Raw genomic sequence first — 16,921 nt, 5'->3', positions numbered from 1 at the left:
TGACACATTATGCTTGCTTAATCTAAGCTTTTAATTACAAATAAATTACTATAATCTTTCAATGGACAGATATTCCTCACCTCAAATTTGTTTTCTGTACTTAATAGTTATTTTCCTAAATAAATTTAAATTATCCTGAAGATTTATGCTCCAGATCATCAGTGATCACTGATTGCTTGACATTCAACCAGCCAACTCCTTATACTAATGTCTGGAAGCAGACTGGTAGTAGCACCCGGCTGGAATGGAAAGAATTAGGAGGGCATCAGTGTACAGGGGGTGCCCTTGTACTGTACTGAAATTAATATTGACGTTTAAAAAAGGATATATATGTAAGCAAAATCCAGTGCATGCATCAACCACAAGGAAGAACAATAAACAATAGCAAATGGAGGTTAAGAAATTGAAGGTTTCGTATATGGCAAAAGCCATTAACATGTAAACCAGAGAGAAAGTGACGTGGAAAAGTAGTGCAATGGCAATTACGAATGAGCTCAAAATCACATCGGGCAATAAGAGAGAACTCGCCATTAAAATAGGTTTGATGTGTTTGTCCTTTACTGTGTACCATCAAGTTGGCTCTTGTAACATTGGAAGACGAAGACATAAATCTAAATTAGATGGTCTGCCATCATTGAAAAGCGACCTAGCCATATGATCATTTTCTACTTACGATAAAGATCAAAAGCAAAATCATAAAATAATCTTGGCATGATCCACGCGGCACTAAAGTCCCAATAATTTCCAATGAAAACTGACCTATTTGCGTTTTCTTGCATGCAGGAATATATAAAACCCTAGATTCGAATTAAAGCAAAGGCTTTCATGCTCTATTATAATTAGAGCCATTTTTCTCTCCCATTGCATCAACATTTCCACCTAGAAACTCGACGACAATGAGAAGGCAGAGAGCACCACGGACATTGGTAATATGCACGTTAAAACTTTTTGGGAAAAGAAAAATAAGACACGGATTTAAGGGGTGGAAAGCACAATTGTTTGAAACATGTACCAAGACATGTAATTTCTCTTGGGACCTATCCAATATTGAAAATAATAAATAGTCTAAACCTTTATTAAAATTTACCCTTTAATTAAGCAACTCTCTCAACTAATGAACGAACAAAAACCATCAATTTCCTCCCATTAATTTTGCATGAAATTGACATATCCTTTCCATTTATAAATCATATTGGAAAGATCCCAATGTTCATAAATTATAAGTCAATCACGTTTCGTTTTATTGTCCACCTTGTAATTTTGTGCACATATCAGAAACGTTAGCGCCTCTGGCTACGTACTTTGTGTCGTTGTTTAATCTATACATAACTGATGACTTCATAATTAAGCTCTATGTGCAGGTAGGCACAGGCTAGGATATACATTCCACTCCACTTGTGTTATAATCATAAACGAGGAAATCCTCAAATTAATTAGTTCAGGTCCATATATATATATATATATATATATATATATATATATATATATATCTCGATTCACTCTCCAGATACGTGTTTTGAGTTATAATCTCCATCCAAATCCGTTAATGGCTTACTTCTACGTACATTGTGTGTGAGAGAGTGTGTAATGCTGTTGCTATTTATTTGAAGGGGTAGCTTTAGCTTTGGTTTGAAACTTGTTTTGGATTTTGATAGAGGGTGTAATTGAGAATTCTTGAATGTTCAAGGACCTGAGTAAAAACATTCCTTGGGACTGATTTGAGACTTTCTATAATATATAAAAGAAACCCTTTAATTCATTAGTCTCTCTTTCTTTTTGTCATGGATAGAATTTTAGTAAGTGGCTAGCTAGGTACTTACAACCAGCTCTATAAACTGGATTTAATTAATTTTTATAAGATTATATGAATTATTATGTTTGGAATTCTTTAAGGGTATTGATTTGAATTTCACATGAAATTAATTTAATTTATAGAAAAAATACAAAAGTAAATCGAGAGGAGACATTCTAGTTTGGTACAGTAATCTTTTTCAAAATTAATGTTGAAAATAATATTGTAATAATTAACACAAATCCTATTTTTGTTGAAATCTCTCGTACGCCTATTTATTTTCTCTCAAAAGCCTTTGGCATCGCAATATCTTTTTTTTCTCTACTTGACATCAATTATCATCACGGTATTATCTTGGTATTCCTGTTCCTCCTAAGGTATGTTATTAACTTTTCTTCTTCTTTTTTCTTTTTTTTGTTGGTTAATTTTTGCCTGAATCTTTGCTCTCTTTTTTTCTTCTTTTTTTATATTGCACAACCAATTATGCGTAGATTAGGGTTTTTTATTAAAAAATATTGATATTTTATGTCATTTTAAATAAATATAAGGGTTCTTATAACAAAAAAAAATCTCTATAATAAAAATAATTTCTAAATCAAAGGTAAAATTAATAATCAAGATTGTTAATTTAAATTATTTTCATAAATATTTCAAATAGTATAATTGAAGTTAATTCTACAGTAGAATATTTTATTTTAAAAATAAAAATTATAATAAATTGTTGAGTTCTATTTAGTATATAATTTGATTTAAAAAAATGTGTTAGAAAGTTAACACTAGGGGTTAGTAGTTAGAGAGATAATGGGGGATGCATTATATTTATCATGATGGACTAAATTGTTTATTTTATTTTAGATTAATATAAGTGTTTAGATCAGTTTGTGTGCATCTCGACTAATTGTATATGTTTTTAAGTTAATAATTATATAAATTTTTAATTATCTTGAAATTTATAAAATTTAAATTATTAATTTTAAAAAAATAAATTTAAAATCTAATGTTGATTCTTATAAAGACAAGAAACCACGCTGACTTCCTCTTGTACAAGGGAACAACCTTCACTAGTCTGATCAATCTGGCATTAATCTAGCTAATAATGAGAGCTGTGTGACATGTAAGAGTTTGTCATTAAAAAGAAGAAGAAGAAAGCTGCGGCGGCGGCGGCTAGATGAGAAAAGAAAGAACCACAGATGGCCTTTTCTGGATGAATGATCGACTCCTTAAAGGATCAATAAGTTTGAGGAATCTATTATGTGAATGCAGCTAGCTGACGGCAAGTAATAGAGCACTGCAATCATTATAGATGGCTAAAGAGATTTGACATCTAAACATTCCCTCCAACTAGATATACTCCTGTACTGTATTATGATCGGACCAAATTAATGGTCCAGGGAGGCAGCCCCACAAGAGACATGAAAGCGAAAAAAAAGAAAGGAAACCCTATCGTAAGAAAGTTGACTAAATGTTGGTCTAGAAAAGAATTCATGGATGGGCATGAAAGCGATGATTGCAGTCCGATGAAGTCAATTGGAAATAAGAAAATTGATAAGAAGATAAGATAATCTTATGGAAAAGAAATTATAAAATTTAATTTTTAAATAATTCAATGCTAAAGAATAAAATAAATAAAAATCAATTAGAAAAAAAAACTCAAATTAATTCAAACTAACCTATTAAACTTGAGACATGGGTTATGAGATCATGATAAATTCATAAAAAACAAATTAAAAAACAATTTTGAAGCCCCACTTTTAACAAATATAATATTAAAGGTTAAAATCGAGATAAAAAAAATCATGAGACCGATATATAACCTAATAAAAAGAAAAAAAGAAGAGGAAATGATAGTCGATGAATCCACATCCCATTAAATAGCATGACAAACCTGTAACCCAGATAATCAGGGCTGAGTCAACCCGAGATATCCTGTCAAGTCCGTGATAACTTTTAAAACCCGTGATTATGGTCATTAGACTTGAAATACACAATTTCAAAAATTAAACCATAAAGTTTAATTTTCAATCAATTATTGAAAGATGAAATTAGAAAAAAAAATCAATAATATAAAAGGATAAAAAAAATATAGTAATTAAAAAAATGAGAATCAAAATTGAAAAACAAAACAATTTTTTTATTTGATTGAAGGGTAAAATTCAAAAGAAAATTCAATTTAGTAAAAGGACCCAAAAAAGATCAAAAGAATGAGGATCAAAATCAACATAAAAAAATAAAACCAATGTTTTGATTAAAGGGTGGAATTGAAAAGAATAAAAGCTTTTACAAAAGGGCCAATAAGAAAATTAAAAATCAAAATAATGAGGATCAAATTGAAAAACATAATACCATCAATTTGAATTGAATAATGAAATTGAAAACTAATAAAACTTTTACAAAAATGTGAAGGAAAAAAATAAAAGTCAAAAGAATGAGGACCAAATTAAAAAATATAATATTTGGTTAATTGGGATTGAAGGATAAAATTAAAAACAAATAAAATTTCTACAAAAAGAGCAAGACCAAAAATTAAAAATCAAAAGAATAAAGATTGAAATTAAAATACCAACAACAAAGAAAGCCAAACTGTAATTTTTTATGGAGAGAGAAAAGAATGGGGGAAAGAAAAGTTTACCGGCGATAAATCGAACAACCACCGGAGAAATATGACGTATAAATAGAAAAAGAACACGACAGCGCTTCCAACAACATGTCGAAAGGACATTTTTAGATGCCGAGAGGCGTCGCATGTGCTACTCAAAGTGCTTGGGCACCTACCAAAGGCCCAAATACACATGTGCCGAGCTTTTTTCATTCATCCAAATAAAAAATTGCTCCTTGTAATTACAAAAAAAAAATGCAAAGACGAAAAAGCGTCTTGACTTAAGGTTTAGTTTTATCTTATTTTAAGGGTATTTTTGTTATTTTACTGTGTATTTTAATTATTTATTATTTTTATATTTGATCAAATACAAAATTAACCCTCAACTGACACTATAATAACTAAGAAATCATTGTGAAAATATAAAAAAAAAATACCCCTTCACTCTAGGTTTAAATTCTTTGCTTCGAGTAATATTTTATTTTGATTCTTTCATTGTGCAGTTAATATAAAAAAAGATTTATTTATTCCTAGTTAATTTAGAAATGATAAGTGAATCATGTAAAAATATCTTTGAAAGTTAGATTTAAGTTTTTTAGATGGAGGGACAAAGTGACCATTACATTACACCAATGAACAATGTTTATGAGTGTGGATCTATACTTATTTCCCAAAGCGTTTAAGCTTCTTTTAATTAGTAATGTTTAGTTATCGAATATAGTTTGTTCTTATAGCAGTTAAATAGTACTTGGTGAAATTATACTGTTATGATTTTGAAATATAAAAATATCAATTGAGATTGTAACAGTAAAAATAATTTAATAAATATATTTTATTTATATTAAATAATTACAATTTTTTAATCTTACATGTTACATGTGTGCATATTTTTATTAGAATAATTATTAGGTCTTAAAAACTATATATATATATATATATATATATATATATATATATATATATAAAGATTTTGGCATAGAGTTATGTAAAACACTAGTAACTATGGAATGTGTGAAATTTAAAAAATAAAAATAAAAGAAATTGTGGTTTTAATTAGAAAAAGACTGGTACCCATAATAAGGAGATGTGTTTTTTTTTTTTGTTAAAAGTAGTGGTATTTTACTTAAAAAAAACGATTTTCATTTTGAATTAAAACTTGTTTTGATTAAGAAATACTTGAAAGTAACAAAATTAGTGTTCTGATTTCAATTAACATGGCTTCTAATTAGAAATGGGATAATGATTATTTTTAAAGTGTTTTTTTTTTAATATATCAAATAGTAACCCTAACACTAGACAGACACTAATACAAAGCAAGTCGTTGGGATTTCATGACCAAGTAGAAACTTTAAATAAATAAAGGGGGTGGGTTTGGTGACAAATTAAGGGCACTAATGATAACTTTACCGAGAGGGGAAAAATAATGAAATTATTTCTTACAAAAAGGAGATGGGGTTTATCATAATATTCCCCTTTGGGAAAGGTTTGATCAAGAAGCGAAAAAAGGAGAAATTAGTGGCGAAGGGAATGGGACGGTGGTGGCGGTGGTGGAGGTGGTAAATGATACCCCATCACCATGAGAGAGGGATAATCACCAATCATCAATGGCAATGTCATTTGTGGGGGTCCCGGTTTGGGTTTATTCCTATGAGGTCTATCTAGTGCCAGGTGGCAGCCTACAAGCCAGTCTTTCTTACGTTGTTGAGCTGCAATGATTTGGCCGGTGGAAGGTTAAACAGGACGTTTGATGATTCCAAAATTATTTTCAAGGTGCTTCACTACAAGGAACAACCAAGCAATTTTGTTAAATTTAGTCTATATTTGTTTTTTATGTGATATGTTAAAAATAATTTTAAAAAAATAAAAAATATTATTTTAATATATTTTCGACTAAAAATATTTTAAAAAACAACTATTCACACTTACAAACACACTATTAAAATATCAATCATTTCAATTAACATGGGTTTTATATATTTATAAATGCTGTTGTTTGTTAAAGTGTTTTTTTTAATATATTAAAATAATTTTTTATATAATACATTAAATAATTTTAAAATATAAAATATATTTTTAAACAAAAAAAATTAAAAATTAACAAAACAATGGCTACAACGAACAGTCATGCACCCGGATTTGTTTATATATTGCACAGTGCTAGAGCTAGACCTTCAGAATAATAATGTAATGGCTTTTCAAAAAGGGCTGGTCAAGTTATATATATATATACACCCCGATCTTGACTAAATTTTTGCCAGAGATCCTTCTATTGGAAGTACAGTTGAACTTGAACGGTTAATTTTATAGTGGTTAGTAATCTATTAATTATTTTATGAAATGCACTTTAAAAAAATATAAAAATTCAAATAGAAGAGAGAAACCTAAATAAATATATAGATACAGCTTAAAAAAATTATAAATGAAAATATTCTTATAATTTTTACTTATTTATACATCTCATAATATCATTAGCTACTCATTGAACATCATAACTAAAATAATATTACTAATTATCCCTGAGTACCATATATCTTTTTTCACTGCTTTTCTGACACCCTTTTTCTAGTATTTAACAACATTCAGGTTAGCCAGCCAACTACTACATACATCTTTTTTCGAATCCCAGAACCCGAGACCCTCAAAAACCTCCAGATGATAAATGCTATATTGAAAGAAGAAGAAAAAAGTCATTGTTGATAAAATTAATCGATCTTGCAGTGCTTTTTTTACCAATAAGCACTGCAAGATCGATTCCTTCCATCACGAATCCTTAAGCAACACAAGGATGACCATCATCCAGTTAAATTATGTTTGCAGCCTAGAAGCTTGATCTTTGCTTCAGAAATTGATCTATCCTCGCTAGAATCAGCTCAATGAGCCCGTATTTAGGAATTAAAGGGCTTATAAACAAAGAAGCTGTGAACTTATACAATAAGGTGAAGGACTTTAGGCAACAAAATGAAACATCAAGAAGGCGTTACTGGAATACCTTTGGCAGAACACTTGGCAGCTATTGGAATCTTGTTAGTTTATATTCGTACGGAAGGCACCCACACAAGTTCATACCATTGAATATATAGATCGATGAGGGAAATCACCTTTCTTTGAAATGGAAATCAGCACTTTTCCCCGATCGACAATGTTTTACACATTGTAGAAGAACAGATCAGGATTTTCAAGTCCAGAATGGAAATATTTCTTGCTGTCACAAAAACAACTAGTGGGTTTGCCATCAGGTTTCACATGAACTGGTTTGTCAACATGTTCACAGTGCTTTGATTTGAGATAATCACCTTCTCTCACCAGGAGTTCCGGGCAAAACTGTTCTGTGGAATCACAAATGGGTTTTCCTGAAATGTTAACCTGTGTATTTGAAATTACAGCCGCATATCCCACAATTTTCAAGAAAAAATTCTTTTCTTAACAGGACAGAACAGGCTTTGTTTTACCAAATAAGCACTGCAAGATCGATTCCTTCCATCACGAATCCTTGAGCAACACAAGGATGATCATCATTCAGCTAAATAATGTTTGCAGCCTAGAAGCTTGATCTTTGCTTCAGAAATTGATCTATCCTCGCTAGAATCAGCTCAATGAAGCCAGGGGACAATTTTTGCGGCGTCTGGTTACAATGGATTCCTATTCACATCTTTGTACAGCAAATATCGTGTGCGGGTCTTACCAAGTGCAGCGTACCTTAAAAGATAGCAAAGGACATCGGTCTATCAGATTTTAGTGCACTGGAGGAATAAACATTCAATCTTTACAGGAAGAAAGGAGGTTATATATTCCTCACCATTGGGGCACAAAAGGGGCCATCCAAATGGCATCACCAGATTGAACTGGATACCTGTAATAAAACAATTTCTAAGCTACAAGAACAGAGAAGTTGCAGCGAACAGAAGCAGGAACAAGCAAACAGAATATGCAAGTATAAAGAAACGGGTTAAGGAAATGTTTCAACAAGCCAATGAGAACGTGGCTCAACTGGCACTCATGTCCCTCCCCCCTCAAGTGGTCTTAGGTTTGAGCTTCTCCTTTGTGATTAAAAGTTAAAAAGAAATGTTTCAACAAAAGAAGTTCCAGAAGCACCCACTTAAAGTTTTCAAGTGTGTTGTTAAAATTGCATCAACAGACACATGCCGACCAGCAAAAGAACTTCCCAACTGAAAACACTATCATTTATTGAACATGAATCTCAGATTTATTTATTTATTATTATTATTATTTTGATAGACCCTTTTGACTGGTTCATTTGAAGCAGTTTATAAATATGTTTCTATCAAAAAGCTTTGTAGCAATGAATTAAGATCTTTATAAAATTCAGAATCTTCCAAATAAGCCTTTAAATATGGCTAAACTATTCAAACCTCCATGAATTTAAAGTTATTTAAAAATTAGTCCATGTATTCTTAATTTCAGTTTTAACTTCCTTATACTTTGGTATTTTGAAATCAAGCCTTTTTGTTATTTTTTCCAAAATTCCCTCCATGTTTTGCATATAAAACTAATAAAATTACTTAAACACTCTGAACATCAATAATCTTCAACTTAATTGATTATTTTTAATTTTTTGATAGAATTAATTTTAAATTCTGAAAATAAAATAAATAAATTTAACAATGTAAAAAAAGCACCTATTTTTGTACCGGTTCCAGAAGAGCAAAGAAAAAAGGGGAGTTTTGTTCATTATTTTAATTCTCCATCCAAAAAATTTTATTTTAATTTTTTTCAAAAAAATAAACTAGTAGCATAAATACCTTTCTTCTTTGTCTAAAAAAAAACCCTCCATTAGCCTTGAAATCTCTTCTTCATTTTTTTTTCAAAAATTAATTTAAAACCAAAATTTCAAGATGGAGAATTAAAATTATGATAATAAATTTTATTTCTCAAATTTAAAATTAATTTCATAGAAAAAAAATTAAAATTGATTAGTTAGGTGAAAGGTTATTGGAGATGAGAATATTTAAGTCATTTCATTAGGTTTTATATGTAAAAAGAACCTTGAAAAAAGTAACAAAAGAAAATTTCAAATATATCAAATTACAAAGAAGTCAAAAATGAAATTAAGAGTACAAAGACTAATGCTCAAATGACTTTTTAAGTTCAGAAGAGGTTTGACCCATTTAGCTTTTAAAAAATATTAACACCAAATATTATTTGAGAATAGCAATAACTATTTGAGAATCACAACTCTTGATTTAAATTCTTACCAGCTATCACCCAATCGATAAATACCTTGTCCCTCTAGTAGCAGCAAACCATGCTGATTGTGATGCACCTCCTATAAAGCAAACATGCAAGTGGAAAAAAAAAAGAGGGAACAAAACTTGCAATTTCACATCACAAATTCAAGGGATAGCAGCCTCAAGAAGCTGACAGTTGGGCCTATGTGGTTAGCAAAACACGATACTTTGAAGATTATTGCATCATGAAGATGAACAGACAGTATATTCTAAATTCTTTCCCTTAAATAAGTTCCTTCTGTACTTCAGCATTTGGCTGGACCTTAGATTTGGTAAAAACTGGAATTCACGTTCTTTGGATTTTTAGGCCCTCCAGAGAATTAAACCAGTACAGTGGTGAAAAAACATAACAAACAAAACTTAAAACCTAAGATCTTGAAACAAAGTCGGAGTTTCAATCAACAAACAAGGGAAGCATACCTTCACATTAAAGAATTCTCCAGGTTGGAAATCCATTATCTGCAGGCAGAAAATCATACCAACCAAGAATCCAGCTTGTTAAAAAGAACACAACAATTCAGAACTTTGTCAAAGTAATGTTTATGATCCTATATTTCATTAACACTACCACAGAGGTTTCCTACATAATGTAAGAAAAGGAACCTGCACTCCCTGGCAAATGCTTATATGCATGGAATTCAAAACTTCAAAATTGATACCAGAAAATTAGGAGTTTCTAACAATTTCAGAACTACATTCCAGTACTGCAGTATAATCCTAAATTTCATGTCAAGATATTGTACAGTACAATATTTGAAGCATTAAAATATTGAAGATCCTAGCTTGCTGGCCCTTTAACCGAGCGACTGGCAACTTGTGCCATGTTTAATGAATTAAACTAATTCTGCAAGGACTTTTTGCATCCAAATCTTTTGACAAGAATATTGCTGGGAAGCATGCAAATGACAGGTAGAGGTGCTGATCAAAACTGCTACTCAACCAAACAGGTTCATAAATCAAAGTTGCTGTGTGCAGAGATATCTGATTATATAATTTCCAAAATTTCTTATCATATAAGTGCTCATACTGTCTTGTCCAGTTCCAAACCCTATCTATGAGAACAATCTAAACTAGTCTATGAAAAATGCAGCTCAGAAAGATAGGTTCTTTGCTTTTTTTCCAAAATATTAACTTACAAAAGTATAAGGTCGAACACTAGAAAGCAAAAGCACTTACATGGATATTGAAGTCATATTGCAATGATGGAGGCAGAAGCTTTCTAAGTTCAAAAACCTGTCAATTAGTAAAATGAGCAATTTTGTTGCATGTACACATGACTACCAAATAATAACATCATAATATGCTCAGGAATGGTAATGTATAATTCCTAAGCATAATTACTCTTTACAAAGAAAAACAAGCATTTCTATATCAGAAAAACAAAGCACTCTCCAAAAGTAAGAAAACAATAATTGAAAGGTACCTTGCCTGTTGCTGGTCTGTTGAACCAACAATTTGCTCAGTGACATGATTTTCTAGAGAATCATACCTGACAGGATAAGAAACCCTCTTGGTGATCGTAATTATTAAGGATAATGTAGTAGCTATACCACACTAGCAAGCAAATAGTAAACTTAATGAAAGACATCATTTCAATGAGCCTGATCAAACAGATATCTAAATAATAATCCGTGTACCAATTTTCCTGGCCTTAGATAATCAACTATCCATAAGCAGAACATAAAAAGTTGAATAAAGCAATAGCAAAGGTGAGACAGCTAGACATTCAGTTAATCATACTTCATGGAGAAACAAACCTGCGTTCAAAGACAGCAAGAGTAGCAGATGCACCACACTCCAGAGAATGTTCAAAATTTGGTGGTAGATAAGCATATGAATCCACCTATAAAGCGAAGAGTATGACATCAAAATTTTTGAAGCCAGCATTAACAAATTAGAAAGATTCCCTTTCTCTAAAGCTGAAAGATATATATCTACATGTGCGAGTTGTTGAGCTTTCAAAAACATGGTATCAAGTGTCTTGGGTTACAAAAGCATAATTCAAAAAGGAAACCAAATCTCTAAAGACTGCCTTTTGGTTCCTTTTTATTTCCAACTTGCCTCCTGTCAATACTACCAAAAATCTACCACATGGTTGAGGTTTTAAAGGTAATAGATAAATGAATATGTCTGTGTGGGGTGGAGTTCCCAAAACAATTAGTTCTGAGTGTCATGAATTTCAAAACCATGGTTTCGAAAAAGGTAATCAGTCGTCATATCTGCCTTTCAATTTCAAACTTGCTTTTGTCAACTCTACCAAAAATCCTAAACACACTCTTGATATGTGCCCTGAATTTGTAGACCACACTTGCCGTCATTTGGTGGTGGGCACCAGATGCATTACTCAGAGTTGCAAAACCCTGAACCACGAACAAGAACCTAATAATTTAGGAAGCATGGGTTAGCCAGGATCATACTTGGATCAGGCCCACTGATAATGGAAACACATAAAAAAATAAAATTATTCCTTACCTCTCTACATCATTTGGAGGCAGCCCAGACTTTGAATTTTCTGCACATGGTAGAGTTTACATCAGCAAGCAAACCAAATTAGCAGACATGCATAACAAGCTGCATCACATTTTTCACAAGAAAATCACACAGAAGATGAAAGATTAATATGTACTATAAAAAGGAAGGAAATGGGTCATATCCCACACTGAAGAGATTCTACGTATTCAGTAAGAGTAAGAAGTGCCTCAACTGTATCCATGTATGGTGCACTTTCAAGAGAAACAAAATTATTCAGCCTAATCACAGAAACGCAATTACACAAATCCTACAGGATTCGAGCTCAGCTGATCTTTGTTTTATTATTATTATTATTATTATTATTATTATTATTATGTTTGATGAGAACAGAGTTCTGCTGATCATTAAGACTGCAAAAATTACAATGAAGAAAACTATGCAGAACTCAATACCCAGGTCAGGTAACAACATTCAAGAAATGTGTCCACAAGCATAGAACTTCGTATGTTTTTGACAAGTATCATCTGCATGATTACAAGGCGTGCCATCAGGAAGAACTTGAGGTTTCCTATACCAGACATCTGCACCTCACCCACCATCCTCATAAGTTATAGAACATGTGTATACATAAAGAGAGAAGACAATCAATTCAAATTTCTCACAATATGCATTCAGTTGATTGTTGATAATAATTACTTTCGGAGTCAGCCACACCGCATATCATTGATAAACAGTGTTATTAAGTCCTCTGGTTCAGAATATAGGGGCTATCTCAGGGATTATTCTAATTCGCAGGTGAGGGAATCAAAGGAGGGAAGACATGCTAAGAACAAGTAACCTATGCAGTATGCACGAAACGATGCATGATAAGTGCTAATACGTGACTTGAGAGTTTTTTTTCTAAAAAAAAAAAAATCAACTTAGGAAAACAATAATCTTGCTAAAATCTTAGCCTGCTTCAAGCCCAAAAAAAAACAAACAAGACATTAAACATCCTGGGCAAAAAATAAAATATAGTAAGTGATCAATAGCAAAAAGAAACATGAAATAATTGAGAAGAGAAAACCTTGCATCTTTGCGAGGTACATCACAAAGTGGGAACCCATAGCTGGCGTAATTAGATATGCCCCCAATGTATTTGTCCTGTCATACATGAATTTGAATGGCTATAGCACCGGATTTCTTTAAAATAAATGGCAATTCAAAGAAAAGAAAAGGAGCAGTACCATTCTGGTAAAGGACTGAATACATGACTTTCTGGTGTTATTAAAGCGTGGTCTCTTTCATAAACACTGCGTGTGAAACCTGGCAAGTCTGTAAAAAGAAGAAACAAATTAAGCTTGTATTTCATCTTCAATTGACTGCTTTCTGATTAGAATAAAAATAAAAATTTATGGCTCAATTCGTGCTTTCTTTTATAAAATGATATAATTCAAAAAAATAATTGATAACAAAAGTTCATCAAATTGATAACAACTATCATACATTTTCTATTTAGAATTAAAAAAAAAATGTAGTGACCTTGAAGGTGAGAAGGAGAGAGTGTTGGATTAGTAACTCTCCAATAGAGAGGTTTGGAGGAGGCCGTTTCGGTTTCAAAAAGTGAAGGAGGAGCAGAGCAGAATCCTCCATCGTCACTCAAAGCAGCTGTGATTGATGATAGAGAGTAGGAGGAGGAGGAGGAGGAGGAGGAGGAGGAGAGACGGTAGCGTTGGAGTTTGCATGGTATTTTGGTTTTAGGTAAATGAGCGAGCGTGCTCGTTCAGTAGGTTCAGTCTGAGCCTGCGGATGGTGGCGGACTGGGGTCGTAGGACCACTGACAGCAAATGAAAACCTGTTTGTTTAAAAACTTTTTATTTATTTTTTTCAAAATTATTTTAATTTTAATGTAATGATATTGAAAATAATTTTAGAAAAATAAAAAAATTATTTTAATATATTTTTAAATAAAAAAATATTTTAAAATATAATTATTATTAACTCTCAATCATAATTAAAATCTACTGTAGAAATGAACTGGGTTGTGGTTGTTGACTATTTATTTTTTAAAATATTAAAAAAAATTAAAATTTTTATTTTTAATATTAACATAAAAAAATAAAAATAAATAAATTTTCATTATTTGAACCGCATCCGAACACTATCTTCATTTTACCCAAAATACAAGATTGTTCAAAGAAAAAAAACATAACACCTTAATTTTTATGTTAAATAAAAAAATACAAAGAAAGAAAACTGCGCAGCTAGAAAAATAAAAACTATAATTTTATGCTTAAATGCATTGTTACATGTAAAAATTAAAAAGTTAAATGAACAACACAAGTTTTTTCTTTATATATAAGCACTTTTTAATAATATAAAAATTAAAATTATTTTTATATTTAGTTAGTGACATAAATTAATTTTGTATTATAAATTTAATATAAAACATATTAGTTAACAGTTTTCATGATAATTTTTAATTTGAATTAAAAAAAATTAATAGTCCACGGTTAAATTGTTATAAATATAAAATATTAAGATGATTATTATAATTTTGATTTTTTATAAAGAAAAATAGTTGTAATCTTCATATATATTTTTTCTGTTTTTAATGAATGAACGTGTTTTTAAATTTTTTTTATTGAAAAACAAACTAAAAAGAAAGAAAGAAAACTGTTTACGTTACTAAACATACCTAAATTTTTATAAAACATTTTTCTTAATTAAATATTAAAAATATTACCTTGAAAAATTAACATTAATATTAAAAAAAAGATAACAGAGATAATGATTTTACCATATATCACCTCGCAAGACATTAGCCAATACAATGGTTTTTTTATCCATGTTTCTTTCTTAATTTCATCTATTTATTAGAGATTAAGTTTCATAATTTAGTATAATTTATTTTCTATATAATTATCACAATTTTATAAATCACGTAGGTTTAACAGATTAATCTAGTTGGCTCGAACCTTTTTTACTTTTTTAATTAATATTTATTTCTCAATTTCATGGTTCAACATCAGGTTGAATCATGTCGTTTTATTGTGTCCTATTTTTTATTGAATTTTTTTTATTTTTATCTTTCAAGAATGTGTTTATTGGGAATCGGGTTTTATAATTTGTTTATTTTTGCTTTATATGGGGTTATCTCAGCCTCGTGACTCGAATCACGGGATTGGCAAGTAAACCCTTGTTTGCTCGGGTTGTTTTTCTGGTCTATTTTCTATGAGATTACATAGTCTTATGATCCAAGTCATGAGTTTGGCGGATTAACCTAGGTTTACTCAAGTTTTTTTCTCATTTTTTTATTATTTTTTTCAATTTCATTCTACTTTGATTGGAAATTAGACTTCATAATTTATTTTGATTTAGTTTCTACAGAGTTATCATAATCTCATGATCTAGGTCGTGCACTTGGCATGTTAACTTGGGTTAATTTGAGTATTTTTTTAAAAAAAATTATTTTTTAATACTGGGTTGATTAAGAATTAGACTTTATAATTTGTTTTGATTTGCTTTATACCGAGGTTATCATGGTCTCATGACCTAGGTCGTGAATCTGGTAGGTTAATTCAGTTTGACCAAGGTCAATCTAATTTATTATTGTTTTAATTATTTTAAAAAAAATATGTTGTTTTGAATTTGTGTGACTCGAACTATGTTCTTACCAACCGTTTGAGTTGTTTTTAAACTCGTCAAGCTATTCACGTCACATCAAGCCAAACCCCTCACTGTTTAATATTTTTTTCTATAAAAATGTTAGTAATGCTTAAGGGTTTTTTATTAAAAAAATTAATTTGACTTACAGTGTAACACATGACAATGATCTAGTTACAACTAACATACTTCATAAAGCAATTAAAAAAAATCAATATAAATGATCATGTAGTTAAAACTAACCAGTTACCTTCAAGCTGTCGTGGAGAAGTTTTTAGCAATTTTATTAGACTCGTTCGAGCCTGATGGGTCAACATGATGACCCATCAACTGGTCTTTAAGCTAGGTTGAGTTTCAAAGCAAATCAAGTGGGTTACCTTTAAACTCGTCAAGTTATTCAAGTCACATTAAGTCATATCAAGTCAACCCCCTTACTGTTTAATATTTTTATATATAAAAATGTTAGCAATGCTTGAGGATTTTTTTAATTAAAAAAATTAATCTGACCTGTAGTGTAATATGTGACAATGATCTAGTTACAACTAACATATATTATAAAGCAATTAAAAAAATCAATATAAATGATTGTGTAGTTAAAACTAGTCAATTACCTCCGAGCTATCTTGGAGAAGTTTTTAGTAATTTTATTAAACTCATTCAAGCCCAAGGGGTCAACATGATGACCTATCAACTTGTCTTTAAGCTAGGTTAAGTTTCAAAGTAAATTAAATGGGAGCTGGTCTACTATGGCTAAACCAACTTGTCCTTAACTCAGTCGACCAGGTTAAAATCTGATTTTACTATTTAAAAAATTACAAACAACTTTGATTTATTGTTTTTATATATAAAAAAATCATTGAAGCGATGACGTTTTGAATTGACCAGTGTCAAACCACCTCATCCATAAACCAAGTCATCACGCTAGCTAGTTTTAATAACCTAGCTCTTTGAAATCTGTTTTATATTTAATTAAACGATCATAAAAATAAATATTTACATGAAAAAACAATGAATACAATTATTAAAAATAGATGTATTTATTCAAACCTAAACTTTATTTCCTTATTAATGCATCTCTTAATTGTTTTAACAAAAGAAAATAACTTTAAACATTTTTAAAATAAAAATCTATCATGATCTCAAAAGTAAGTTTAAGAGAATACTATACTG

General features: G+C 30.4%; 1 protein-coding gene across 1 annotated transcript; it reads right to left on the bottom strand.

Moving 5' to 3' along the window:
- Positions 1-7,055: 7,055 nt before the first annotated feature.
- Positions 7,056-13,868, bottom strand: LOC133694397 ((S)-ureidoglycine aminohydrolase-like; the record flags this gene model as incomplete). The annotated part of the gene is made up of 12 exons (XM_062115900.1): positions 7,056-8,084; positions 8,185-8,238; positions 9,602-9,672; positions 10,055-10,093; positions 10,811-10,867; positions 11,042-11,123; positions 11,392-11,477; positions 11,947-12,013; positions 12,107-12,146; positions 13,173-13,249; positions 13,333-13,420; positions 13,628-13,868. Coding segments are annotated over 12 exons (972 nt in total), but the record flags the coding sequence as incomplete, so codon positions are not given.
- Between the last annotated feature and the right edge of the window lie 3,053 nt (positions 13,869-16,921).

The sequence above is a fragment of the Populus nigra genome, chromosome 1, assembly GCF_951802175.1.
Source record: "Populus nigra chromosome 1, ddPopNigr1.1, whole genome shotgun sequence".
In the NCBI taxonomy this organism is placed as follows: Eukaryota; Viridiplantae; Streptophyta; class Magnoliopsida; order Malpighiales; family Salicaceae; genus Populus; species Populus nigra.
This window is presented reverse-complemented; position numbering and strand designations above follow the sequence as displayed.